Raw genomic sequence first — 26,835 nt, 5'->3', positions numbered from 1 at the left:
ATAGACTATATGCCTAATAAAATCTATACTTTCGGTGGACATCAGTAACGGTTTGTGCTTAAGACACAGAGACCAGTGTATGCTTTATTTTAGTCAGCATGTTTCTTGTTTTTCAGACTTCCAAATTATGCTATGCACAAGTTTCGCAAGTATTGTAGGACAGCTATGTCCGTCCGTCCGTCTGACGACAAGAATCAAAACAGAAATGGTAAGAGATGTTGGGAAACGTTTATTTGGAATTGATTCAGCGTCTCAAGAATAGATTCTGTCTCTTCCGTTAACCCAGGCACGTAGCCAAGGGGGGGTCCGAACCCCCCTTCGAGACCAGAAATGAAAAAAAAATAAGGAAGGATAAAACAAAATGAAATGACGAAAAGAAGGATCAGCGTTAAAAATTAAAAAGAAAACTACAGGAAGCTTTTGCTTACTCTTTCTTATGAGGAGATTTGTATTACTTGCAATATGGTGTCGAGATAAGCGAGATATTCTGGAAGAGTCAGAGAATTTGAAATTTCAAGAAAAGTTATGGAATTCTCAGTCCATACTACTACTAGTCAGGGAGATTTCAAGCTTTCGAAAGCATAGTGCCGTTGTGTAACAGCGTGGATATTTTAAATCATAATTTTTCGTCATCGCATCCTTGCAGTATCAAACATGTTATTTCAAGGACAATTTTCTATTGCTCTTTTAACCTGTCATTTGGAACCGACAATAATTGACGGAATAATAAAAACAAAAATTTATGTTGAAAGAAAGTTCTGTTAGCATTTGATTCAACAGAAAAAGGAACGTATATATTGTAAAACTAGTTGAACATACACATGCTTCGCCACAGGGGCTGTATTTGGAAGTCAACGCCTGTGGGAGTATCACCATGGATCTCAGCGACGGCGAAAACTATGGATTTGATACTAATATCGGTCATTTTGGGCTATTTTTTACATGTCTCGGTATCCACCCCCGCTGACTCTCAGCCCGCATACAATTGTAACTAAATTTGCAAGTCATCGCTAATGGAAATGTCACCATTGATTTCAGCGACCGCGAAAACTATGGATTTGACACTAATATCAATCATTTTGGATTACTGTCTTGGTATCTCACCCCCCCCCCCTCCGGTGACCCCGGCCCGGAGCCGAATAGCGTGAATTTGGAAGTTAATGCGATCCGAGTTTCACCATTGATTTCAACGACCGCGAAAATATGAATTTGACACTAATAGCTCAAGTGGTAGAGCGTTGGCTTCGCATTCGAGAGGTCGTGGCTTCGAATCCCGCTGCTGATCATCCTGACTGACATTTTCCAGGGTTTCCCTCAGTCCTACCAGGCAAATGCCGGAATGGTACCTACTAAACAGGCTCTGACCGATACCTTCCCAAATCCTTTCCATTGTTAATGTTGTTGGATATCCAGTGTAAAATGGCCTCTGATCTGTATCTGGTGATTGTTAAATAAATAAATAAATATCGGTCATTTTCTACTAATTTTACATGTCCCGGTAAACGCCCCTCTGAGACCCCGCCTGGTTCGAATTTTGACAAAAACGTTTAACTCTGGTCTGGAGCCTGGACCAAGGTATTCGTGACTAAAATTTGGTAACTCTCGGTCAATTTGTCTGGTTCCCAAGCCGGTTCCGGTAAACCCCCCTGAGACCCCCTGTTTAGAAATTAAAAAAAACGCTTCGCCTTGATCTGGGGCCTTGGCCAAGATACCCCTGACCAAAATTTGGTAACTCTCGGTCCACTCGTCTGGTCCCCAGGCCGCACACAGACAGACAAACACACAAACAAACTCTTTATTTTATTTATATTAGAAGATAGTTTACAAGACAGTATTGAGTATGTACTTTTTATAATAATTGAGGGCATAACGAAAGGAAAATTGTAATATTTGAATAAACAGGATAAGGACGTAAATATTGTAAAATCTTTTTCAATACTTTTTTTTTATTATTTTGCTCGAAATTTCTTCATAGTTTGTTATTAAAATACTTGCCAACATATCCTCATTTTATTGTCCTAACAACCCAATATATGTTGATAGTAAAGTAGTTTAGATTGATCGAGCTCCTGTGCCTTCAGAATTTCATGTCACTCCCCCCCCCCCCCCCGTTACGAAATCCTGGCTAAACGAACCAATATATGTTCCAGTAAAATAGTTTAGAAGGATCGAGCCCCTTTTGGGATGACCACAGTATTTCATGTCACGGACCCCTCCTTTACGAAATCCTGGCTACGTGCCTGGTTAACCCTCTGTTCAAATAGTAGGTGGTAGAAATCAAACAAATCGTCGTAGCTCAGAAACTGTAATAGATAGCGACAAATTGTCTTTTGCAATCGATTCCGTGTCCCAGGAATCAGGCATGTAGCCAGGATTTCGTAAAGGGAGGGGTCCGTGACATGAAATACTGTGATCATCACACCAGGGGCTCGATCATTCTAAACTATTTTACTGGATCATATATTGGTTCGTTTAGCCAGAATTTCGTAACGGGAGAGGGGGGCGTGATATGAAATTCTGAAGGCTCAGGAGCTTGATTAATGTAAACTACTTTACCATCAACATATATTGGTTTGTTAGGACAATAAATTGTGGATATGTTGGTAAGTATTTTAATAACAAACTATGAAGAAATCTCGAGTAATAAAAGAATAAAAAAAAAGTATTGAAAAAGAGTTTACAATATTTACGTTCCTTTCTTTGTTCATTCAAATATAACAATTTTCCTTTCATTATGGTCTCAACTATTATGAAAAGTACATATTCACTGTTATAAAAAGTACATACTCAATAATGCCTTGTAAAATATTTTAGAATATCTGCGTTCCTTTTTCTGTTGAATCAAATGCTAATAAAACTCCTTTTCCATATAAATTTTTGTTTTTATTATTCCGTCAACTACTGTCGGTTCCAAATGACAGGTTAAAGGAGCAGTAGAAAATTGTTTTTCAAATAACATGTTTGATTCTGCAAGGATGCGATGACGATATAAAAAATGTCCACGCTGTTACTCAACGGCACTATGCTTTCGGAAGCTTGAAATCTTCCTGACTAGTAGCAGAAATTCTGAGAATTCTGTAACTTTTCTACAAATTTCAAATTCCCTGACTCTTCCAGGATATGTCGCTCACATCGCCACCATGTATTGCAAGTAATACAAATCTCCTCATAAGAAAGAGTAACCAGAAGCTTCCTGTAGTTTTTTTAAATTTTATTTTTAACACTGATCCTTCTTTTTCTCATTTCATTTTGCTTCATCCATCCTTATTTTTTTCATTTCTGGTCTCGAAGGGGAAGGGGTCCGGACCCCCCCCCCCCTTGGCTACGTGTCTGCCGGGAATATACTTCATCTTTTTCGTTAAAGCTCTATTGAAATCGGAAGTAGTAGAAATTAATAACCATTTCCTGTTTCAATTGATTCCTACAGAACAAAAAATGTAAAAGATATCGAAAATCTTTTTTGCAATCGATTCAGCGTTCCAAGGATAGGTTCCATCTCTTCTGCTAACCTTCTATTCAAACAGAAAGTGATTGAAATCAATCATTTCCGGTTTCAGCGTTGATCGTCATAAAACAAAAATGATAATAGATAGCGACAAGTTGCTTTTGCAATCGACCATCACCACCTACAACACTCAACCAAAACCGGCCGGGTTCGAAACTCGTTCGAAAAGATGTAACAGTTTTATGACACAAGCCATCCTGAGTGAGGGTTTCCCTAGAATTTCCTCATTCACATCAGACAAATGTCAGGATGGTACGGTACCTCATATACAGATCTCAGGCTGCTTTCTTTCTTTCCCGTGCCTTTGTCCCTTTCCCCTTTTCCGGATACTGTGCTCGCCGAGAGACATCATCCCTAATACGTGATGGGCTTAAACCCATAGATGTTAGTAATGCCCAGAAATAGTTATAAATAAATAAATTTACCCAAATCAGAAGTGGTTAAAATTTACTACAGTAAACCTTTGTTAACAAAAATCCCAAGGAACTGAAAAATCAAAAGTTTGTGTTAAATAATATTGTGTTAACTGGTGACATCTGAGCTTGTATATCAGATTTTACTGGAGCACATGGTAACATCGTCATCTGTACTAACAAAGTCCTCAAAATGAACTCAAAGGTTCGCAACGTCTTGCACAATTTTCCATTCTCAGGTTGGCACCATCTAACTCGTCAACAGGACTAGTGTCTTAATGTCTCCAGGCTCTGCTAAAACAGTTCTATGTTTGTTTTGATGATACGGACTCTCAGGATCCAGCGATAGCTTTTATAGCATCAAGTACTCTAAGTTAGCGCTCCCATCTTTTTTTCAGCAGCTCTCACAAGTCGCTTGTGATAACACGTCTTCATAAGAGCAATAATGTTTTGATCCAAATGCTGCAGACGACTTGTTGCATTGGGAGGGAGGGGGAGAGTGAACCTATTCATTGGTTAAACTCAGATCATGTATGTACCTGTCGCATCTCATAAAAACATACCTATTTTGAGCCATCATTCGACTCTTAAAACGAAGAAGCCATTTACGAAATGATGAGATCGCTGTCGATCTAAACTTTCTATGGTGCGAGTAGATGCAAGATAAAGTATAAATGTATATGTTCTTAAAACAACATGGTTTCTCGGACTTATCGATAATCCAAGGACGGTGTTTATCACTGCCGTCTGCTTTACATACAAGGACAACAGTTACACATTGTTTACTGCGTGATCTACCATGATGTCATGTGTCAATGTTATTTTAGTTCTAGCATTAACCATTACGACATTACGGCTATTTCTTTATCTGTATCGTTGTAGATGATTTACTAGCAGAAGATGGCCTTCATGCATGTAGAGTGCACTGAAATCGTCTTTGGATAACGAAGTACCATGGTGATTGCAGGTGATTTTAACCGCCTTCATCCGGAAAGAACTCCCATCAGAAATGCTATTGTGTTAAAAGTGCAGAAGAAATTCCAAGAATCCGTATATGTGACAGTTCGACACGAGACTGGTTAAAAGGCAACAACTGTTTCAATGTTGGCGTTATTCAATGAAAGCCTCACGAGAAGCACGCGTAGTATAGTCCGTGAAAGTGGTGTTAGTCGCACATCAATCATGCGTATTATGCCAGTGAATAACTAACACCCTTATAAGCTGCAACTTCACCAAGATGGTCCGGATCGTCGTCTGGAGTTTCGTCAATCGGCTACAGAGCAGCTACGACAAAACCCCACATTAGTGTCTAACGTATTGCTTACTGATGAAGCAAACTTTAACATGTCGAGAGAAGTTAACAAACAGAACGTGCGGCACTGATCGGATAGTAATCTGCATTGGTTCACCATCCGCAGGTTTCAAGACAAGGTGATGGTGTGGTGTGGAGTGGAGTGGTGTGGCGTGTAGAAGACTCGTGTTGTGGATCCATTTTTCAACGACAGGACCCTAATGGCGATGAGTTATCAGCGCATGTTAGAAGACATTTTGGTATCACTGCTGTTGGAGGATAGGTCATTCCCTAAGTTTTCCCAGCACGATGGCGCCCAACTCCATGACGGTACCTGTGTCCGTGAATACCTCGATCAACAGTTTAATAATAGATTAGTCAGTGAGGTGCTGTGAAATGACCCTCTCTTTTCCCTGACCTGATGCCACTGGACTGTTAGCTGTAGGGCCATGTGAAGTTTGTATTTTAAATAGTGAAAATTAGGGTTGTTAAGCATTTCAGGGAACGAATTTTGGACGTAGTTTCCAACATTACAGACGACACTTACTGCGAGGTTTTGCGTGAGTAGGAACTTAGAATGTATCTGATAACCGACCGGAATGAAGAAAACATTGAATACGTTCTGTAACAGTGCGTGGTCCTTTCCGTATGACTAACGTCTTTTGTTGGGGACACAAGAAAAAGAACAGTCATACTTTGTAGTATTAGCAATTAAGCAAAAGTAACAATGCCATTAAATTTCTACGAAAATTTGCTATCAAAATTACATTATAAGACAACTGCGTAAAATTCAAGATGGCCGATGTCATTGCGAAGTATTCTTAAACGTTTTGTCACATCCATATTCCCCACCTACGTTGTTACTTTGGCTATATTTTGCAGCAACCACTTACATAGGAGTTTACACACTTTTGGACCACCCTGTATATCTATTTAATATATTGCTTTTATTATGCTGAAGGAAAATGCAATTATGTTTCTTTGGACTTTTCTTTTGAGCTATAGTACGTCTATATATTTACAGATGTCACCCAAAAAGTGGACACAGAACACGTTTGGCTGGGCCAGAGCTGAAATTCTCGGGGCACATATTTCAGCAGTCTTTGTTTTGGCCTTGTGCTTCTCATTAGCTGTTCAAACTACGAAAAGGTAAGTTATCTTAAAGGTCTCGCTTTTCTTTCAGTGATGGTTAAGTTCGTACTCAGTAATACGAGGCACATTCAGGAAGTAACTTTCCTACGCATCCCATAGCTAGAAAACCGTATGTTGCGCGAAGCGACTGCATACACGAGAGAGAGAGTAAGGTCCTAGCATGGTGCATGCACGAGCTGAACCTCTCTAGTGCTCTCAGTAGCGTCGTGGCAATGGTTGAAGATGCACGTTCCTATTCCAGCTCCCGCCGCGTAAGAAATGCAAGCCGTGATAAAGTTTTTGAATGCACGGGGCAGAGCGCCGATCGAAACCCATCGTCAGCTGTATTTTTGCAAAAATGTCAATGCTGATGGCATGCGCCTTGCTTTGTGTACTGGAGTCAGTTGCTTCGGCACCCACCTGGCACACAACTTGAAGAACAGGCGCTCCGTGACAATAGTGTGCAATAAGGAGCGGGAAACCTGCTGGAACTGACCGCTGAGTTCCATTATTGTAAAGCGACGATTCTGCATGATGTGTTCCCGAACAAGGTCCACAAAGTCGTCTGTATTGACGGTTGGCCTCCCATTGCGCTTCTCATCATGCACGGTTTGTCGTCCTGCTGCAAATTGTACCAGGACTTAGACTAGCAACGCACCACATGCTTGCTCATGACGTTAGGCCCATGACTTAGCACAGCTGACGATGGATTTCAATCGGCTCTATGCCCTGTATATTCAAAAACTTTATCATTGCTCGCACTTTACACGCGGCGGGAGCTGGAATAGGAACGTCCATCTTCAACCACTGCCACCACGCTACCGAGAGCACTAGGGAAGTTCCACTGTTGCATGCACCATGCTAGGAGCTCATGTGCACGCAGTTGCTTCGCGCAACATACGTTTTCATAGCTACGGGACGCGTGGGAAATTTACTTTCTGAATGTGTATATAGCCCGATTAATAAAGTATGCTCATGCTAGTGCTGAATCCTATATCTAATGTTCTATAGCTTCTCTTATTCCGACAAATGCATTTTGTCTCTTATACAATATAAATAAAAAAACTTAATCTATGGCGTACAGAACCCGACAGTGCAATGCCTCGTTCACTCGGGCTCTCCATTCTATTCTTAGTGAACTAGATCTAGTTTCTACTTTGTCTTCCTATTTCTGCGAAATCCATCTTAATAATGCCCTCCCATCTGCACCTAACTCTTCCTTATATGGTAGTCTTTTCCGATAGGGTTTTCAGTTAAAATTTTGAAAGCGTTCCCACTTTCTTCCATTCTGGATATATGCTGCCTACCTGAGCCTCGTACACTCCATAACCCTTAACAAGTGTTAGCTAAGCGCTATGAGTTATGCAGTTCCTTATTATGCAGATACCGCCATTCACACTCCCGTCCCTCTTGGTAGAGGTCTGCACGGGCTCGGGCCGAGCCCATGGGCTTAAGCCAGACCCGGCCTGCAGGCCGGACTCGGGTCTACAAGGCTTATATCACTTCGGGCCCGGGACGGGCTCGGGCCCTAAATTTTTAAATATACAATCATATTTCTCAAGACTTTTCGGGCCTAACTTCGTAAATATATTGTACAATTATGTTTATTGGACTGTTCTTCCTGGAGAACTTTTAAAGCACAACTGCAAAATTAAACCCCTAATTCCTGTAAATAAAAATACAATTTTGCGTTAGACCTAGTAAGTTTCTATAATTCGGCTTATTTCGAGCTCGAGCCTAAATGCTAAAACATATTTTGGACTCGGGTCGGGCTTCACATAAATTCACGGGCCGGGCCGGGCCCGGGCTAAAAATTCCGGCCAATGCAGACCTATACGTCTTGGATCCAAATATTCGCCTCATAATTTTATTGTCAAATACTTGCAACTGTATGTTTCATCTGCATTCTTCCCTCAATGTAAGGGACCAAGCTTCGTAACAATATAGCACGAAAGGCATAATTATTATTTTATATGTTTTAAACTTATTTTTTTTTCGAGAGAATTCGTGAAGAAATTGGAGCTTGGATTGAACAATAACATGAATTCCTCTTTTCAGTCGACAAAGTTTTTTTTTTTTTTTTATGGTTTTGATCTGTCAATGATGATCTAGAATTTGTAAATATGCTCTTTGTCGAAAATATTACTTGGTATAATACACAGTTCTTAATATATCTTAATATACGGAAGAATGGAGTAAGATGGAATACTAAGTGATTTGGGGCTTATAGAATCAACAGTTATGCTCAGATTTTTTTAAAATGTAATACTTTAGTGTGCATGCCTCTAGTGATGGATACCTCTTGTCAAATTATTCTTACCTCTTTTCTTCTTCTTCATGATTTTTTAATTTTATATATTTATGCAAGTATCTTATAAAATAGAGGATCTACCCTTACAACAAAATCTCGAAGCCATACGTCACAGTTTCGCCGCCCCTACTCCGCCCAATAGGATCGCAATGTTTTGAGCCAACAATCATGGCGGAAACGAAAGTAGCAATCAGACGATGGCAAAAACGAGAGTAGCCAATCAGATGTGCCGATGCTCGGTTGCTTTTTGGCTTCATCGGTTTAATAGGATGAAGATACATATGGGCAGATCCTCTGTTTATAACATCCTTGTATTTATGTGTGTTCGTTTTTGTAAGGGGCCTCTGTCAAAAGTGTAGTCTTGAGCTTTTGACTCCTACTTTTTAAACGAAGAGTAAGATATACATTTCGCAGAACTTGGTGCGAGATTTATATCAGGAATCCGGGAGTTCCTATGGGAATAACAGGCTGAGGAGTTTTTATGGCAACAGCAGGCTGAAGAGTTCCGATGGTAGTAGCAACTGTGGAGTTCCAATGGCAGAATTTGGCTATTAGGTATCAGAGAGAGCGAGAATTGAGATTGGGTTAGCGGTCGCAGCTATCGGCCTATCTGAGTCTCTGATTGTGACTCATCGTGGTCACTAAAAACTACTTGGTTGACAGGTCAAATGCTAATCTTGTGAAATCTATTGATTGCTTTTACAAATACATTTCCATTGAACTTAACAATCTGAAACAAAGAGACAATACACTCTGGATTTGACCTTAGCCAATAGAATAGTCATAGAAACGCTTAGAGTTTTCATAAAGGTTACGTCAAGTAGCTGTAAACGATAAGTGTTTTGGAGTGGGAAACTCAACAACACTACATCGTCCCTGTTTGTTTATGTAGGTAAAATGCTCATTAACGAATAGAAAAACTGGTGATGGATTCCATCGTTCTCAATCAGTTTTCCTGAGATACGTCCGAACCATCTTGAATAATGAGCAAAAATAAAATAACGGGGTTAGAAAACTATGATCACTATTTCCCCAAGTGACGCAGATATTGCTCAAGATATGAGTTTTTAATTGCTTTATAAAGTCAAGCTTGTTTGGTTTGTTGGTATTGTTATAAGTATGTTGCTGTGAACAAGGCCTGTCAGGAACAACAATATCATGCGGGCTCAAAAGATTACTCCTGCCAAAGAAGTAAGTAATTCAGAAAATCTAGTGTATCCAATTCCTACTGCAAGTAGTACCAATACAACAGATAAAAAGGAAAAATCCGAGTTATTTCCAAGAATTAATTAAATGTTCGAAGTTTGATAGCATCGTTGTGCCACCAGTGGATATTAATGAAGTGCATTTGTTGTTAAATTTTATTTAGCAGGGTAGTGTCGTTTTGGAAATAAATGTCGAAATTTTCACCCTACCATACGTATGAAACAAGCAATAGATACAGAGTGAAAAAGCAATAGATACCAGTACCAAGAAGGATGATATTATTACAGAAGAGTCCCATGGAAACTACTCGTGACGTAATAAACATCTACAGTAGGACCATAATCTTCAGAATGAATACTTTGCAATTGAGTGTTTGGATAGATTTTTATCTGTTTTGAGAAACCGTTCACGCCTATATCTGGAGCGATATAAGTCACGTTGATTATGGCACCCTAGCAATCCCTCAACATAGGATCCAGTATTTTAAGTACGAGAGAGAGAAAGTTTGGGATAAAAGTGAAAGATGGGATTTAGCTTTGGTAGTATAGGATGTAACCAGTTCATATCCGAGTTTATGGACTCTGTTGATCGAAAGATTAAATTGTCGAAGGAGAATGCCGACAATGATAATAATGGTGAAGAAGATGAAGATGACGCTAATAGTGAGAAGAGTGATGATAGTGTCCGTTTATCTGCAAGTGGAGTGTATAGTCCTATTAAAAAATGCTTTTGATGAGGAAAAAGAAATACACTTTAAACCTAGGGAGTTTCCTTTTCCTTCCTATCTATCCTAATAAATTTGTTTAATTTCCGCACATGTTCTCTTACAATTCCTTTGTGTTCATTTTACGCATTTCAAGTTTTTAAATGTAATTTTTTCCCACTTTTTCTGTTACCTTCCAGCCTGTTCTTTCTCCATTCTTTTATGTTTTCTTCCATTCTTTAGTTACTGGATATTCTGGATCCCATTCACGTTCTGTTAGGTTGTTGTCCACTTGTGTTTTCCTTCTTTTTCCACTCTTCGGTTAATATTACTTGGTTATATATGTACTTACGTGTTATTTTCATTTTTATTGTTAGTTTTTTTATGTTTAACTGTTACAGGTATCATTTTTATAATTTGAGATAAAGAGTTTTTCCAGGGCCCCATTGCTGTGGATGGTACTGTTATTTCTTTTGTTCACACGACGATTGTGAACTAACCCAGTTCATTGTGATGCGTCACCTTTACGAACTCGGGAAAAACACCAGGAACTACCGGACTGTGTAGGATGACTTGACTATCTCAGGCCCAGACGACAATGGATGTGTGCCGAAAACTGCCGCAAATTCTGCGTAAAGTGAGTTTCTTGAAACGGATTATCACAAACGACAAAAAGGGAATGTTTTTGAGAAATCCGAATGTGCAAAAACAGTGGTTTAGCAAGTGCCAATTTCCAGAACCAGTCGTCAAACAGGGTCTTTCAAATATAAGGTCATGCTCTGTGTGTGAGAGAACTACGAGACGGTAATACACTTCAAGTTCCTTCCTAATAATTGTACCATCAATGTCGACCCTTATTCCAAACAGTTGAAGCGGATGTATGTTGCACTACGCCAAAAATATCCTTCATTGCTGAACCAAAATCTTTCCCTGCTGCAACAAGACAACGCAAAACTATACTTGTCTCGAAGAAAGCAACAATATATTCGGGAACTTGATGACATCAAACTGATGTCAAACCCGACATATTGCTTTGACCTTTCTCCTTTGGATTACTATTTGTTTCGGTACATTGCGCACTTCCTGAAATCACAATGCTTCACCAACTAGTAGGAGGTGGAAACAACACTCATTGATTTTTTGCCTCTAAGAACAAAATGTAATAACCACTTGAATTGAGATACGGTATTGATAGGTGACTGCAGACAGTTCCACACTAAAGGTCTACTTTGAATGTTAACCTGCATCAACAACCTGCAATGTACCAACATACGGATATGTTGTGTACTAGAATATTGCAAGATTTATGACTCCGCCTTGTACATGACCATCAAAATAAAACCGTTGTATATATGGCTTTACGTTGTCAAACAGTTGTAAAAAGTAAGTAATAAAAGCAAGTGTCATGATCAAAGTGTTCCTATCAACAGTTGTCGTTTTATGCTTGATGGAAATAGCCAGATGCTAAAGAAGCGAACATTTTATTGAACATTCTGACCGACTTGCAAATTGTTTAGTTACGAAAAAAACATCCATTACCCAAAGCGCGTGTATATGTTTACATTAGTTGTTTTAGGAATAGGCTAAACTATTTGCAATATTTCTTTAGGTGTTCTTGCTTTATTATTCTAGTAACGTGTAACTCAGGTATTTTAATCATAAATTATTTTCCATGATTGTACAACTTTTGCAATCACCCTATGTGGTTTGCTGAGCGGAAAAGAACCTCATAGTGCTCTATTACTGTAAAGAAAGATATTACATTAAAGTATTTATGCTTAATACAGAGAGTAAATCACTAATCAGAATCAGGTTTCTAATTATTCCTTACTGTATAGCACCATACAGTAATTGGTTGAACAACAAAAGACTCTGTCCTGGGATTCTACATTCAACAGGATCCACTATCAGCATTTTCTATCAATGTTAGAAAACGTAGAGAGCATTATTATATGCCAGGCGTAAATGCAATGTTCATGTCGTTTATGTACTATCAATACCATTCAAATCTGGTGGCAGCGGTGGGTTGGCTACAACATACTTAATTTGAGATAATCACTCTGTGAGTCAAGTACACTCTGACTTTGTGTGGTTATAGAAATTAAACTTTAACCTTCCATGAGTATGCTCTTTAAGTTAATGAAGTCGAATAATTAATGAAAGTAATTGATTGTGAAATTAAAGTTTTGTACTCTCCTAACGGATATCGTACCCCAGACTATGTATAACAAAGCGAGCGCGCTAGCTATTAGACCAGCAGGGACAACTATTGCGTGGCAATATACTGGTAGTTATTGTGGTTCTAATCGTACCGAGAACTGTATGCTAATGCTGACACTGATAGACATAACATATTGGTGCCTACTAAAATTTATTGCGAAGACCATCAGTTAGTCATATTCAACATGATGTTATCTTTCTTCCACATTATCATCTACTTCAAGCTACATTGATCAATTATAGGAGAACATCGACAGGACCGAAGCGTTTTACAGAACCGAGAAGTTTGTTCATGAAAGTTGTTAAATTGCTTCCTCTAAACTTCTGTTTGGTAATCTGTCTAGTTTTTAATACTTTTACCTATATACATTTTGAAGCGACTCTACTCTGATCAAGAGTTTTTATGCTGTTCCAAATATATAGTATGCTTTCCCGAACATGCTGATCCAAATATACAATTCCTGTTTTAAATATGTTGTTCCATTGTATTATCTCACAAGAACTTGTGATGTAGGTGACTTTTCATTGCCTTATGCTGCTACGCCAGTAATGAATTTACAAAGCAGTGAACTAGAATTGAAATGAAGTTTTTTAAATATAAGTATATATTGAAAAACTGTTGTTGTGTTTAGCTGAAATAACAAGTAGAATCTGGTTTACTTTAGTATGTTACCTCTGAAATAACTATTTTTCACTTGAATTTGTGGATACAATTACGTTCAACGTATGATTAACCAAACAGATGAAACAAATACGAATGTACTAAAATACCTTATTAGTAGACTTCGGATCGATATGCACCAAAAATAGCAAAATATGCGCTAAGATATTCACTGCAAATACACAAACATACACTAAAAATTGTAAATATGCACCAATCAAAAGCTAAAGTTGAATGAATTTTATTATCTTGACTATGATACATTCATGCTACAATACACAACTACGTAGTTTTCGGTGTTTTCTGGCAAAAACCCGCATTTGTCAGTCAAAACATTACTGTACATCGAAAACGTTTCTTCCATGTCACGGGTCATTAAGGAATAGTATATCAAAAAAGCAATGTTACTTGCCGATAAATCTGAAATTCGTGCGTCGTTGTTCCAAGGAACACTATTTACATCAGACAAGAATTTTATGCCAGGCTCTTTCGCGTCTATTGACTGCGCATTTTGAAGAAATGCTTGTCCGACTGGTCTTGGTGGCGTCTGTTTCGTTATTGAAGCAAAGAGCTCAAATGCACTAGAAAGTCCTAATCACTGCTCTTCTAACCTCGCTACGATCTTTGAAATTGAACTGAAATGAGTATTGATAAACGCAAGGTCGCTTTTAATGTTTTGAGCTGCGCAAGCGTCCAAGGCTTCTTGAATATATTTGTTTTCTTCAGGTTGAAACAGCTCAGTCAGTATGTGAAATCAAAATACATCTCCTTATATAACATATATATAAATTTACAAATGAAAAAGAATGCGCAAATATCTGCCAATAAAAAATAAATATATTCAGAGAAGTAAATAAACATTTCTGGCATAAGCATATAATAAAACCTGCCTAGCGAAATTGAACAGGACTCGCAAAAATTTCTGTTAAAGGTTTTAAAGTTAACGAAGATAGATCTATGAAAAAATAAATGAGGTACATATACATAATGGGCATACAGATAAAAATGTACATAGGCCTACGGTATTCAATTACAGTATGTATTTATGCTACAAATTAATACACATAAAGCTTACAGTGAACAGAAAAAGCCTACATACGGTTTCAAAAAGTAAATACAATGACCTTTTCAGCGCTCCTCCCTCTACTTCTTTCTCCCTTTTGATCTATTGTGTAAATTATGCTTCTTGTTCCATGCCTCTAGATCAGCAAGAGAACGAGATATTGATTATTTGGAAATTATTATGTAGATTCCACTTCGTTCAGAAAGTCGCACGGTATCTAGGGTGGACTAAAGGTTAAATATGTAGGGTAACAAGTAAACTAAGACCTGTACAGACAACATAGTTCATATACCTAGCCTCTCACATAATGTCTAAATTTTTTCTAAACGCTGCATTCCGGAACTTAAAAAAATCCGTTAAAATGTATATTTTAATATCCGTTGTTCGCAACACAGGTTCCGCCTAATCAGGAGAATTTAACCATTTTTACCTTTAAATTCATGGGACCAAGAAATATATCAGTTTAAAATTAATTTCCGTTTAATCAGAGGCCGGTTGAAGGTAGTTTTTACTCTATTAAAAGCCTATATTCAAAAACCTTATGTTGTTTAGAAAAAAGTAAATCAACTTGAAATTACTTTTTGTATCCAATTAAGTGTAAATTCTAGAATATTTTCTTCTAGCATAGCATTGTCCGCTCCAAACAGCAATAATTTACAATGCGTAATATTGATAATTTAAATGGAATAAACTGATTTAAGCGAGACATGAAGCATAAATGGGAAGAAGGTAAAGTTATTGAAAACATAACAGGGGACTTACTAAGAAAGTTACGTTTCGAGAGACCGAGATGCGTATCAAAGCAACACAAGCTTATATTTAAATACTCTTATAAATTCCTTAAATGAAAACTTGGGAACCTACCTCCTTATCTCAGAAAGTAACTGCTGTGACAAGTTTTAGATTTCGTAAGGCAAATATTTTAATTAAATTAGAGCTCATTTTAAACGGGTTCATTTCTTCCCGAAATACATTCCTCAACGGTTTCTTTGGGACGAACTCTGTCTAGTATGCAAGAAAAAATCAGGGTTGTTTCATAGTTGTAAAACTCCTTAGCAGATTTGAAACTGCTCTGAAAATATAATATGGCCAAGAAATAGAACGCTACTGAAGTTTGACCTTTTGCTGTCGAACAAAATAGAAATGTACTCTTCTGAAGCTTATTTTGAAACTATTACTTGTTTAGCATACACTGCAAAATATATTTTCTTCTTGAATTGTTAACATCTCTCAACTTCAATCCATTGCTTCTGAAGGATTTTTAGGTTATTTAGTTTTAGTGCGACATCTTTGTCCAATTTTTGTCCATTTTGTCGCCCAAGAAAAATGTACCATTCAAATTAACAAAGGAGGGCCATTTCAAAATTTCGTCCACTTCAATCACCTGTGATGCAACATCAAATTTGAATTTTAATTAGCTCAGAACTTTGTCCACTTTTGTCCACCAAGAAAAATTGTACCATTCAAATTAAAAAAGAAGGGCCATTCCAAAATTTCACCCACTTCGATCACTTGTAGTGCGACATCTTCAAATTCGAATTTTAACTAGCTCAGAATTTTGTCCAATTCTTGTGCATTTTTATTCAACCAAGAAAAAGCCGCTCAAATAAACGAGGAAGGGACATTTCAAAATTTGTCCACATCGATCACCTGTAGTCGTCCAAAATTTGTCCATATGTAAATTCAAATTTTAACAAGCTTAAATTTTTGTTCAATTTTTGTGCATTCACGTACCAGCAACAAAATATTTTGTACCATTAAGATAAACGACGGACGGTCATTTAGAAAATTATCCACTTCCATTACCTGTAGTATATCTTCAAATTGGAATTTTAATTAGCTTAGAATTTTGCCCAATTTCCATACATTTTACGACCAAAAAATTTGTACCATTCAAAATAACAAAGGAGAGTTATTTCAAAATTTTGGCCACTTCGATCACCAGTAGTGTGACATCTTTAAATTCGAATTCTAACTACTTTAGAATTTTCCCTATTTTTGTAGATTTTTCTACCACCAAGATAGTTAAAATTCGAAGTTAAAAATGTCTCGCTGCACTTGATCCAAGTGGCCAAATTTTTAAATGACAATCCCTGGTTTATTTCAATGGTACAGAATTTATTCGTGGTGGTACAAAAATGTTCAAAAATTCGACATAATTCTGAGCTAATTAAAATTCGAATTAAGATGCACCACAGGTAATCGAAGTGGCCGAAATTTTAAAATGGCCCTCTCTCGTTTATTTGAATGGTAGAATTTTTTCTTGGGTGGACAAAAATGTACAAGAAATTGGACAAGATTCTGAGCTAGTTAAAAATCAAGTTTGAAGATGTCGCACTACAGGTGATCGATGTGGAGAAATTTTAAAATGGCCCTCACTCGATTATTTGAAGGGTACAAATTTCTTTCTTGAGTGGACAAAAATGGACAAAAAATTGGACAAGATTCTGAGCTAATTAAAATTCAAGTTTGAAGAAGTCGCACTACAGGTGATCGATGCCCACAAATTTTCAAATAGCCCTCCTTCGTTTATTTGAATGGTACAATTTTTCCTTGAGTGGACAAAAATGGACAAAATTCTGAGCTAGTTAATATTCAAATTTAAAGATGGCGCACTACAGCTGATGAAGTGGCCGAAATGTTCAAATGGCCCTCCCTCAATTATTTGGATGGTGCAGAATTTTTCTTGGGTGGACAAAGGTGGACAAAAATTGGACAAAATTCTAAGCTGTTAAAAGTCAAGTTTGAAGATGTCGCACTACAACTTCAGACCCAGATTTTCCTTTTCGTATTCTTATACTGCCACAGGACCACTAATTTAAAATCAACACACACACACACAAGTGTAGCAACTTTAACTTCCAAGGTGAGTAACGTGAAAATTTTGTCGTAAGTGATTTGACATCGTTATTTATATCTTCTTTCCAAAAGGTGACAGTCATGCATCATTGCCGGGAGGATGAATCACTCGCCCCTTTTTATTCTCCTTTCACATGATCTTGAAAGATATTCTAAGCCGACAACAATCTATCATTTACATATTTTGCGTCTATATTAGAAAGTTGAAATTTCATTTATGAGGAAAGTTGTTGGATGTTAAAAATGATCAATTTGGTCGTTCCTTTAAATACGCATTTATATCCAGTAATGACATAAACATGCACTAACCTCCGAAATATGCAAATATATGCACTATAAAACTCTGCTCTTTTACCCCAACGAATTTCTTTTTAAAGAGCATATCAATATCATATCTATATATATAAAAGAGAACGTACAAATCCTTTGTTAGCTCATCACGCTAATACGGCTGAACCAATTTCTTTCATTTTTGGGGGGTTATTAAGATTTGGACCCTAGATGGTTTTTATCATATCACTTTAATTTTCAATTACCAGTGTCTTGAGATAATTGACCATTCAAGTGTCCATAACGTAGAAATCCTTTGTTAGCTCATCATAGCTAAATCTAACCGTATTTATATGCAACCACATGACCGTGTCACTCGGCGGGTTAACATAAATGACAGGCGATATAATGTTAACATTTACTGCAATCTTCTATGGTTTTTATCATATCACTTGAAAGCGAAAAAGTAAAAATTATCTAAGTAACAAAGTTTATTGCGTTCCGGGGTGACCCCAGCGAAGCGGGGTGAACGCTGCTAGTCAGGTAATAAACATGCAAATATGCAAAAATCCGAAGTCTACTTATTAGGAATGCAATAGGAACTAAAGATAACGGAGGGAAGATAATCGTACTTAGAGAAACAAGAATTATCACTAACCTCTTCATTTAGTTTTTCTACTTAAGCTATTAGATTCTTCCCTAAAGCAGTACATTGAAGCCAATATTAATCATGTCTGTACAAATACATTTATTTCTAAAGTGTGAGATAAAAATACCAAGATGAGATCAAAGTTACTTCGGCTAGATACGATGGCAATAGAAGGCATTTGGTGCCACACAAACACTTCACCCTCTACAAATGACAAAGGAGAACAAACGACATTCAAAAGACAATAACTGAAGAATTATGTGTAATGTAAAGCCATAACAACTTAATTTTACCCTAGTAATGCATCCAGTGTTGTTCCGCGCTGGCGATTATACTGCAATAACTCTCATAAGAACAACAGTGAGTGCAGTTTCTCAAATGACCTGCCCAAATCTGATTACATATCGTTATAATACCTGTAAACTTGACAAAATGCGGTAGCAAATTGCTCATTAGATATATACACATATGAAATTTTCTAAAATAATTAACTTCTTTTTTTGAATGACTAAAGTGGTGTCCCTTCTTTTATTCACATTATATTAGGCAGGACACGATCATAAACTGTTTTATAACGTCTAAAAAAGTCTTGACATTTTATTGTGTCCCGGTATGTTTCCAGTTTTCTTCTTGCTTTGAAGACTTTTTGTACGAAGCTATCAACATTTTTGTCGCATAAAGTTTTTTTTTTTTTTTTGGATGCTTGTCTTTCCTATGTTTAACTCATATAGTGATAATTAGATTATTCTCGGTAGCAATGATTTCTAGCCCAAAATAATCGGTTTCTTTGTTTATAGGTTCATTAGAACTGAAGAAATAAGGTATCCAAAGTTGGTCTGGATGATTGGATCGATTGGGTTCATTGTCAACATTGTTAGTGTGCTCTTCTTTCATGGTATGTAGACAGAAAATACGGCTTATTTCAGTGGGATGTCTCATTTGTTAAATAGGTATATTGTTGAAAGATTTTTACATAGACCAAGTAATAATTATAGAGAAATTTTTATAGTTAAGAGTTGTTAATAGTTTACAGTTAAAATATATGCTGGGAGTGTCCCCCTTTTCTTGCGGACACATTTTTTTAGGTTCACCATTTTGCCAGATTCATGCTTTAAATTGTCTCCATCAATATTGTTTCCAGCTTTCCACTAACCGTAGAATTCTCTTTCTACAAGGATCATCACCAACACCATACTTCGGTAACCAGTTTCTGTGGCAGTAACAGAATTAGCAAACCAATAATACTTCATAATGAACACGCGACATTAAATTGTGCTCGATTTTAATTGTTATGTGATAACAAAGAACAATGATCGATCTGAGCCTGAGCACAACATTGATAGGTATCGAAATCGAATCTTATGATTTTCAAATCATTTGAATAGGTACATATTTGACACGCCATCTATGAACGCAGAGCTGTAACTACTTAAAACTTAAGACATCCCACTAAAACATCTATATTATTGAGAGGTTTGAAAGAAAAGTAGTCCGGTCGTTACTTTTCAATTATATATCACTATTCAAGTACTGACACTCGCTCCAAATTCTGCAGTCTTCTTTCTGACGCATTTTTTGAAATTTCTAAGCAGAATTGCTTCGCTAATTCAGTCACACTTATATAAGACTCCTCACATATTGAGCGGAGGATAGCCCAGCCAAGACGAGGCGAACTATAAACAGGAAACTGAGAACAAAGCCTTGTGCCGTATATCAACCAAGTGCATTATTCTTAAACCACCTTTTAGTGCTTCTGTAATTCGGAGCTTTCTTGCGGTAAACTTTGCTGAACTCTGGACATTGGACCACTAATTGGGCAACTCACAGAGCATTTTGAACTTTTCCCCGAACGTCACCATATTTTAATCAGCTGGTTGTTTGTGAAATATTTATGTTAAATTTGTCAATTCCGTAGTTGTCTCATCCAATTTGAAATATACAGGGTGTTTCAAAACAACACAGACAATGTTTGGGAGGTTATTCCAGACACCAAGATAATACGAAAAATATAGACCAACCTCGGTGCAAAAATGCTTCCTTTAGGAGTTACTGGCTGCCGAAAACTTTAAAAAATGAACTTTAAAGGTCCATAGGTCCAATACCATAGTACCTACCGTAATCGGATCAATACTTCATTTAGGAACTAGTATGTGCCCTATTCAAATATCCATGTTTCAGAACCCTGCGATACTTCTGCAACAATTTTTATAGAGGTAGTTGGTGCGTACTTCAAATTATATGTCCGTAGCCAAACTGCCTTTATGAAAATTGTTTCGTGAGTATTGTTTCCGAAATGTTTCGGAAGTGAAAATTGTTTCGGATTCTCAAACTTGTATTTTTGGAATGCATACATATTAGTTCCTAAGTGATCTTGACCTGACTACGGTTGGTGCTATAGTTTTTAAGCTATGGACCATTTTTTACGTTTTCGGTAGCCTATAACTCCGAAGGAAAGCATTTGTCACCCAGGTTAGTCTATACTTTTTGTCTTATCTTGATGTCAGGAATCACCTCCCAAACGTTGCCGGTGTTGTTTTGAAACACCCTGTATTTCATGCTAATAGGACTGTGCTCACAATTAGCGACATGTCAATTCTCATTTGCCGCTTCGTGTTTTATTTGTAGTTTCATATTTATATTTCGAGTCATTTGTGACTTCTTCATATGAATTGAAAAGTGGGAAATATCGTACATGATGAAAATACACTTGGAATCAAATTTCTACCACCTCTGAGCAGACATCACAGATATTTCCAGTTTGCCAATATGTCGCTACAGCTCTATCATCTTTTCCACTACAAGCCCTTTAATGTGTTTCCATTATCAATATATCCATTATGGGCGGCGGTGGCTCAGTGGTAGAGCGTTTACCTCTTATGCTTGGGGTTCTGGGCTCTATCCCAGCCCGCGCCAAGTGAACTTTGTGGTGGAAACCACCGTGTGCGTGGGTTTTCTCGGGGTTTTCCCGTTTCCTCCCACTTTCTTCATTCCACCATTTCATTCATTGCTCATCATCACCGTCTCCTTTAGCCTAACCGGCATAACCGTGGGACGTAAAACTGAAGGATTTCATTTTCCATTATCAATATATTTAGAAGAAACGATATTGAATATTTTTAAGTTTTCATTATTTAAATTGCACTGAATTTTTCCCTGTGAATTTATAACATATTTGAAAAATATTTTGTAGTCCTAAATGCTTGTAATTGTTTGTATAGTGGTAGTAATAGCAAGTTAGAATGAAGACTGTGGTAATTAGACCACACCTTTTCAGCCTCCCTTAACCCAGCACCAAGAGTTTAAACAGTCTTCATTTTGACACTATTACAAACAACTTACTACCACTAAAATTAATAACAACAATCTTAATAATAAAAACAGGGCACTTTTTTAAAAAATTGGTGAAATGCCATATGCGAATACACCAGTTATGTACTACTACCTTATACAGTTGCAACCACTACTGCATTTCCCATTAGGCCGACTAGGCCCGTGCCTAGAGCACAAAAAATTTTGAAGGGCGCAAAATATGAAAATTAAGTATTTTTTTTTTTATTTTTTCATGTGAAAAAGTAAAACAATCAAGAGCAAATAGAGAATTTTTACATTTGATATAAACACCGCCCACTTCGTATACATAGGTAATAGCATAAGAAATCTAAAAATATTCAAAACATGACTCCCATTTGTTATTTTTTGTTAGGCAGTTGTAGCTGTAGCATCTAGTGAGTGCTATTTAACTGTAATAAATTGTTAATTTACTAATTAAGCATAATTGAATTAAGTGTTATTTTTAAGCTAGGGTTGAAGGGGTGGAAAAACACTTAATTATTGGGGACTCCGACAGGAAAAGTGCCTAGTGCTACCGAGCTCCTAAATATGGCACTGGTTGTAACTTACACCTAAAAGCTTGGATAGCGAAGTTCCTAATTGAAAGGGACAAAACTATTATAGCAGGATCTTTGCACATAAAAATGTTGAATTTATTAGACATGTGTTTTGATAAAATGTCAAGTTCATTAGGGATACTATTTGTTCCTACATGACTTAAGGTATTGACTATGCTGTCTTTATTAGGAACAGCTGTTCCAGTTTGACTTGTGTTGTCAGGAGTACGGAGATATTCCATATTGTCTTTGTTTGTCCTAGTTGTCCTTAGGCCGACCGGACATTGACCAGAGGACAGGACAATTCCAAGGTTCAGTATTGTCAGCAATGCTATGAAACTTCGTACCTCATATTCACTCGAGCACATGCTAAACAAATACCTCTGCAATGTTATGACTCAGCCACGGCCCATGCATTAATGATTTTCTCTGCTCGCCCTTTCCCACCTTACTCTGCCTCTGGTCAATGTGCAATCGACTTTAAACTGGCTTTTATATAGGCCGTGCCAGGAACAGAAACTTGTGTTTGGTACTCTGTCGCAAATTACCCCGGTGCAAATTACAGACCTTAATGTAATTCCTTGCTCTCCAATTAATTATTCTAAAATAAGTTCATAACAAAGATGGGCACCTTCATTCATTTTTGCCCTCAAGAGGGCCGCCCTCACCCTCACTCACATTCATTTTGGAAGGTGAGGGTGAGAGTGACGGAGTCAATTAAGGGTGAGGGTGGCTGAGGGTAAGTGTGAGGAAGTCAATTAAGGGTGAGGGTGGCTGAGAGTGAGGGAGTCAATTGATGGTGAGTGTGACTGTGGGTGGCTGTGAGGGAGTCGATTGAGTGAGAGTGAGTGTGAGGGTATGTGAGGGGGTCAATTGAGGGTGAGGTTGGCTGAGTGTGAGTGTGAGGGAGTCGATTGTGGGTGAGGGTGAGGGTGAGTGAGGGTTAGCAAAAATGCCCATCTCTGCTTCATACAATGGTGTCAGGACTGTTAATTATTTCTCGGCTTCTAGCATTGCGAGAGGTTATTTATGAGATCAGAAGCACAAGATGAAGAAACGATTACTTAATAATATCAAGTTAGAAGAATCTAGATGAATCAAGAACTCTCCCACATCTAGTTTCTAAGAATCGGTAAACTGCGGATTCCAGCTGAAAACTGAAGAACGAAGAGCGAAAACGCATCTGCCCTACTGCTGGTCATGAGGTAGTTTTTCTAGGAGAAAAAGGAAGATTAAGTTCTAAATCCTGCTGTGGGTTAGTTGTAGGATTTACTCATTATGAAGTTGGCTGTACCATATCAAGACTTAAGACTAATAGTCATGATTAACTTACCGTTCTAATGATGGTGACGGCAATATATTAAGGAATTGAAGAAACAAAATTTTTATGGGACTCTGTCCAATGCAAATCCAATCTAATCTGGATTTTTCCTACCAACTCTGCCAGGGAATGAAAAGGGAACCTGACTTCTACACAGAAGACTAACATATTTCCAATTTGACAGTGTACATCGTACTTCAGTACAGTAAAAAAGAGACCTTGTTCATTTGTGGGCACCCTTACTGGGGGAGAGCAGAGGTCACGATCCATCTCCCAAATGGTGACCTACACAAATTATTGGGTCCAGGAGAGGATACTAGGTATCTCAACATGTACATGGACCTCAATATGTAAAAGAGAGACAGTCTTGTATTGCCTAGACAATCCTAACGGGAAAAACTTAGTCCACTACCTAGAAGGTGTCAAACTGGAAGGAAGGAACTAAACTGGGAACGGACTGGTCTCAAACACAAATGATGACCTGAGAGATACCATTGAATCCGGGATGGGATACAAAAGTATTTCGACATGTTCTTGGTACCTCTATACGGGAAGCCGTAGCCATTGAACAACAGAGGTAGACAGGGCTGGGAATGATCTACCTCCTTGGGCTCCCAATGGGGATATGAGCTTGTCTTATAAGACTCGGCTGTAATTCTTGCAGAACATTGTAGATCCTGACTCACTAGCAGGTCTGCCTCGACCAGCAGGTTAACTGGTAGCTACTTAGGACTTCGGTCGGTCGTACAGTGAACTATCCTACTCCGTTAATGCAAGATATGAGTCAGGTACTGTAAAGCGACAAGGTTGAGGACAAACCTCGATAGTGCACCATGTGCACAAAGACACTGTCTCCAGCAAAGTTAGAAGATTCATAAACATAGTAAAAAGACCGGATCTCGTCCTGCGGGACGAGGTGAATATGGTAGTAGGCCCCTCTTTATTTTGTGTGTTTCCAACCTCCCAAAACTCCTGCTTTATATTATCCTTTCATCTTTTTAGCCTACCCAAAAGTTTTTCTCCAATAGATCCCGCTTATGTTTCATGAAAATTAAATTAAAAAGTGTGATTGTACAGTACCCCGCAAACTTGCAGCATTTATTACTGTCCTCAGACCTCAATCTATCTCGCTACTTCCCATGCAGTTTCTGTACAAGAAATACATCCAATAGTTGAAGAATAAGCTAGTTTCCGACTTTAAGCACTCATGACAGAGACTGTCTACGAAGTAACGGTAACTAATAGTTTTAAAGATAAAATAGTGTAGATAGTTAAATCCCAACAAGTTCGTAAAACTTTGTACACTATTAGAAAGAGGAACAAAGAAGGGCAAAAGCCAAGCGTGTGGAACTGCGACGTGAGTATTATTGCAGTCACACTAATGATCTGAATAATTCAGTTACAAGGGAAGGTCCAGCATCCTCCCTCAACAAAGAGTCAACTGGTGGCAATTTAGTCGATCTATTTATTTATTTATTTATTTGCCTGTTTTGTATATAAATGAGAGTATTCTCGAGTACGCATATAGTTGTCAAAATTACAAAATAATTACATATATGCTATAAAAAACTTACAGATAGAGTAATACATACATAACTATGACTTTTATAAGCTTACACATTCATAACATAATTAAAAAAAAAAACATTTAGACATTGTCTTCAAAAAACTCATTTACCGAGTAGTAACATTTATGTACTAAGAACTTGTGAAGATCAGATTTAAACATAGAATATGATTTGTTTTGCTTTAAATAGTCAGGTAATTTATTGAAATTTTTTTGTACAGTTAATATATACGCTTTTTTGAAAAAACGAGAAATTTTGGGGGATAACATGCAAATTATTAACGAATCGAGCATTGTATTTATGGATGTTACTGTTTTCAATAAATAAGTGTTTGTTACTTCGGTAAACAAGATAATATTATATAGATACACACAAGGTAATGGTAATATTTTTTGTCCTCGAAAAATGGGCTTGCAAGAAGACTTTGGTGACAATACAAACACAACCCTGTGCTTTCTTTTGTAAGCAAAATGTGCTAATACATTCAGTAGAATAACCCCCAAAAATAACTATCAAATTACTGACCATTACCAGTCATTCCTAATTCCTAATTCTTTTGGTGCTGAAAATAGTTGGATTCAACTTCCAATAAAGAGAGAGGAGAGTAAAGCCACTAAGCGTGCATTCTCATTTTATAAAATCGAATATTGTTCACTTTCGCCAGCAGTTTCAAGTAACTGTTTCCTCTTCTGCTAACGATCTCCTGTGTTGTCATCAGTTAGTCTCAGGCAACCTGATTCATTACGAACGTGAACATCCTTTTAATTTAAGGAGCTATTCTATAATTCTTGCTTAGTGAGACTAACTTTAGGAGATCCTTGCTATAGTGTCATCAGCAATACACAGCGGGAAATCTGTGCAAACCTACCCGATAAAAAAATTAGACTGTGTTAGTAACACTAAGCGGACCCTTGCAGGCTTGTGGTCAATCTGAACCTTGTCTTTTCCAGCTTACTGTGTAGGTGAACTGAACACAAGATAAAGTTTCTTTGTAACACAGGTCATTTTTCTTTCTCAGCCGGTCTTGGGAATTGCTATTATGTTACGTTACGGTAGTTCTTATAAAAGTAGCCACTTACATAGGTTTTCAGGGTCTTCTGGAATAGTCACGTTTGATTCAATATTCTCCAAAAAGGTGACATGATCTAGACACTTTCCTAATCTATGTACAAAGAACAATAAGATTTTTTTATCAGGATTCCAGACTACTGTTAGTACTATCAATATAGCTGAACGAAGTAAGAAGATAGAAAATACAAAAAGAAATACCTAAAAAGCACGTCATACATACTGTATGTGTTCAACTACTTTAACAAGATACGGTATATTAAAAATAAGAGAATCAGGATACAAATAATCAAGGAAGTCCGGCTTTGTACATTTGGCCATTACTTGTGAACAAATGTTTGAGCAAAATTCATGCTCTACTAATCCTAAAAATCCATAATTCATTTCAGAGAAGGCAAAACCCGATGAAAAAGGCCAAATATGTTTGCCTCATAATAATTATCGATTGTCTCGTTGGATTGTGGAGAATCAGGATGGCTTCACTGCCCGAGGGTTTTCCGATGACAAGTTGAAGAAACAAGCAGCACAACATCGTACTAAACGGAGAGTATTTTTCAATGTCTTGCATAACGTCGTAGGGTCAATTGCAGTTGTTGCTACTGGTCTTACTCTCTCGCTTTTACAATGGAAATACAAATACCATGTTGACTCCGCTTGCAGTCTCTTCCTCATTTTCTTTATCGTAAAATCGATTTGGCCACTTTGTAAG

At 37.5% G+C, this 26,835-nt stretch overlaps 1 protein-coding gene across 2 annotated transcripts in view; it reads left to right on the top strand.

Moving 5' to 3' along the window:
* The window catches only part of LOC145670734 (proton-coupled zinc antiporter SLC30A1-like), a 50,507-nt gene that overhangs the window by 373 nt on the left and 23,299 nt on the right, over positions 1-26,835 (top strand). Inside the window, exons 2-4 of one of the 2 annotated variants that reach the window (XM_081739507.1) lie at positions 6,234-6,358; positions 19,080-19,177; positions 26,516-26,830. In XM_081739507.1, coding sequence (XP_081595633.1) covers positions 6,234-6,358; positions 19,080-19,177; positions 26,516-26,830 — 538 coding nt within the window. The remainder of the gene's footprint in view (positions 1-6,233; positions 6,359-19,079; positions 19,178-26,515; positions 26,831-26,835) is intronic. The other variant, XM_081739508.1, reaches the window with a different exon arrangement.

This window comes from Thermobia domestica, chromosome 14, assembly GCF_964235325.1.
Source record: "Thermobia domestica chromosome 14, izTheDome1.hap1.1, whole genome shotgun sequence".
Taxonomy (NCBI): domain Eukaryota; kingdom Metazoa; phylum Arthropoda; class Insecta; order Zygentoma; family Lepismatidae; genus Thermobia; species Thermobia domestica.
The sequence above is the reverse complement of the archived record's forward strand: the minus strand, read 5'-3'. Positions and strand labels throughout refer to the sequence as shown.